The 3,197-nt window shown below is 31.3% G+C and overlaps 1 protein-coding gene across 3 annotated transcripts in view; it reads right to left on the bottom strand.

The window, feature by feature from the left end:
- SACS (sacsin molecular chaperone) overlaps positions 1-3,197 on the bottom strand; it is a 61,092-nt gene that overhangs the window by 16,008 nt on the left and 41,887 nt on the right. For all 3 annotated transcript variants that reach the window (XM_027884244.1, XM_027884251.1, XM_027884258.1), the window contains one exon: positions 2,161-2,252. In XM_027884244.1, the coding sequence (XP_027740045.1) occupies positions 2,161-2,252 (92 nt within the window). The remainder of the gene's footprint in view (positions 1-2,160; positions 2,253-3,197) is intronic.

Below are 3,197 nucleotides of genomic sequence, written 5' to 3'. Positions count from 1 at the left end.
TATGATTCTAAGAAAGCTGGGGTAATGAGAATAGCTAATCACCAAATTCACACAAACATCAAGCTTCAATCCAAACAAGTTCATCTTCAGTTAATAACCATACCTGAAAATCCCCAGAGAAGCTGCTGGGCTAAAATATAATCAAATCCATTTTTAGAAAACATCCTGTGAGCTACACATTAACACACTAAATATACAAACAGTTATTAACTCGAAAAATAAAGTACACATTTTAGGAGATTAAAAATTAGAATCTACTTAAAAGCTAAACCTAAACCCTTTATTTGAGAACAGAAGTTTAAAATAATGTTTTAAAAACTACATATGTGATCTTAAAATACTGGAAAAAACATGCCTAAAACCCCTCTAATACTTATTATTTGCAACAGACAACTTTTATGGCAGTGCAGTTGTACGTCACAATTATGCAAAATAATAGAATGAAGAATAATTTAGGAGGACATAGAACAAAAAGTAGGCCACTAAAATCTTGCAAAGGATTAACTAAAAGTATTTAAGAACTTCTGGAAGATTTAGAAGAGTAACTGTTATATTTATTTACAAAATATGATTTTCTAATCAATGACAGGCATATTACCAAAAACAAGTCATTAGAAAAAAGTCATTCAAAGAATCTGACAGAGTAAAAGAGAGACAAAAGCAAGACCTTAAATGTGACCAAAAATCTTCCCAGTGACTGAAAAGTCTAGATACACTTCATTGCAACTATAGACCAAGCCTGGAAGTAGAAGGAATGTCCTAAAAGAACTCAGCAAGGAATTGGTTTAATAACATATTAATAATTTCTATCACCTCTGCTTTTTCTGTTTAAGATGTATACAAGCAATTCTGCTTTTTAAAAGAAAGTTTTTCTTTCTAATAGTTTCAGACTTGTTGTCCTTCATATTCAATGAAAGTCCCAGCAGCAATTTCAGCTCTTCTATATATATTTTTTTTAATATTTACACATTTCAGTCTATGCAACAAGTAATTCTCAATCTTTTTAATGTTTTTCACAGAAGCTTTGCCATACTTTAAAAATTTATTGTCTTGCCTTAGAATTACCTTATTTTTGTATTATTTTTGATAACAAAGGAATGATCAAAACATGGAAAAAGGAGGAGGTTTACAACTGAACAAGAAGAATGATAAACAGAAAACATATAAAGAATTGAAGGGGAAAAAAAGTCAGAACACAGACAGAAGAAATAGAGACTGAATGACTGAAGACCATGATAAAAGATATCCCAAAAAGCAAATTAAGACAATGAATTACAGTATTCTATGTCTGGTTCTAATGTCTTCAGTCTAAAAAATAATTCTCCAGAATCATGTAACAAAAAAAAAAAAAAAACAAAAAAAAAACCCACAAAACCAAACCAAAACAAAACCAAAACCAACCAACCAACCAACAAACAAACAAAACAAAACAAGAATCTTTTCCTGAAAAGCACATTTTCTAGACACTGAAGAATAGCTTGCCATATACTAATACTATTTAAAAGTAGGCTGAGGAGTAACTTGATTTGCAAACTGTGTTTACGTGAAAGGACTTCTGAGACTTGGGCTTCAAAATTACCAATCAAATGCATAATGAATCACAAGAGTGAAAAGGTAACTGCAGACAAACTGAGTAGAATAGATGCCAAAAAAAATTTAACTATGTGGGCAGTTAAGCAGAGAGGTATCTTATCTATAGATGCAGCAAACTGGTTCACCAAGTCTTTTGATCATGATTGGAAGCATTTCAATAGTTGCACATTGACACAACCATAAACTATGAATTAAGACTCAGGAAACACTTAGCTATTGCAAAGGCAAATACTACAAATACAAAATAGAATTAAGACTGTCCTAAGTGGAAGAACACTATTTGAATAAAATTGTGATGAATGCATGCTTTACTAAATGAGTGTCTACTATTTTATTGTAAATTTTCATTCTTCTTCCTTTGCTCTTTTGGTCATTTATAATTTTCATTTGTGTCATTTCCAACTCAAACAATATAGTCTCTCGTATCTTGAATTTTTTTTTAGATGACAAACTTATTTATAGGAAATCAATTTCAAAAGAGACATTACTTTAAACTTGGGGGTAGAGCTAGTCGGTTCAGTCATTAGAAATCTGTTTCACTAGAAGAGAATACAAAAGACATCTTACCCCGGCTTTTGGCAGCTTCTTTCAAAGCAGCGAGAACTTCAGGCTTCAGGTCATCAGAGAGTAGCCTTCCCTCCAAGCCAGGAAAGAGTGACCTAGCACATCATGGAAAAAAAAAAAAAAAAAAAAAAAAAAAAAAAAAAAAAAAAAAAAAAAAAAAAAAAAAAAAAAACAAAAAAACAAAAAGGCCCCCATACTTTAGCAAGGCATCACTTATTTATGTCACTGCATAGACATTACCAGTATGGGAATCACCATGGTAGAACAGGAACATGCAAAGCTATCACTTATATATGCAGAATAGGGCTTTCACTGGGTGTTTTCTGACAAATGAAAAAGTCATACATTTAGAAGCAGAGAGTAGTAAGAAACTAATCTTTCCAACTACTCTTCTTTTCAAACAGGTCTAAGCAAGTTTTCTTTTCATAGAAAAACTGAAATTAGAAAACTATTTTCACCCATTTGTATTCCAACAACAACAATAACAAAGCTAAAATAGCACCTACCATTCTATATCTCTTAAAAAATCTATTTGAAAATATACAAAGAAACATAATTCTAGGATTTCACACAGATCTGTGGATTTCAAAAGATCTGCAGTCAATTGTTAAAATTATTGTGCCAAGAGTCAGTCTCATCCTGCTCTTCCATGACTTTAACACTTAAAACTAAATAGTTTTTTAGGGGTTTGGAATTCCTGAAGCCAAAAATAAATATCCAGTTTAATTCTGGTGGCAGATCTGTTCATTAGACACAGACCAACACAGAATCTTGTTCTTCCACAGTGATAACAGAAAGAAATTTATAAGAGCTTATTTCACCTTCTTAGCAGGCTCCAAATTTAAATAAGCAGAGTCAATCTCCTAAATTGAAAGTGCTTTAAAACATCTACCAAAAGTAATGTATCATACTTAAAACATTAGAATTAAAGGTAGTTAATGTACACAAGATTAGAGGCAAATAAAGCATTACTATTTCAAATTTCTGTTTTATCACAGCTAGCAAGGAGATTTATGCCTGGTATAACATGGTTTTCTATC

The sequence above is a fragment of the Empidonax traillii genome, unplaced genomic scaffold (assembly GCF_003031625.1).
Source record: "Empidonax traillii isolate 1590-97213 ecotype Southwest subspecies unplaced genomic scaffold, ASM303162v1 scaffold9:size3134949, whole genome shotgun sequence".
Taxonomy (NCBI): Eukaryota; Metazoa; Chordata; class Aves; order Passeriformes; family Tyrannidae; genus Empidonax; species Empidonax traillii.
Note: the sequence above shows the minus strand (reverse complement) of the source record. Positions and strands in the feature narration are given on the sequence as shown.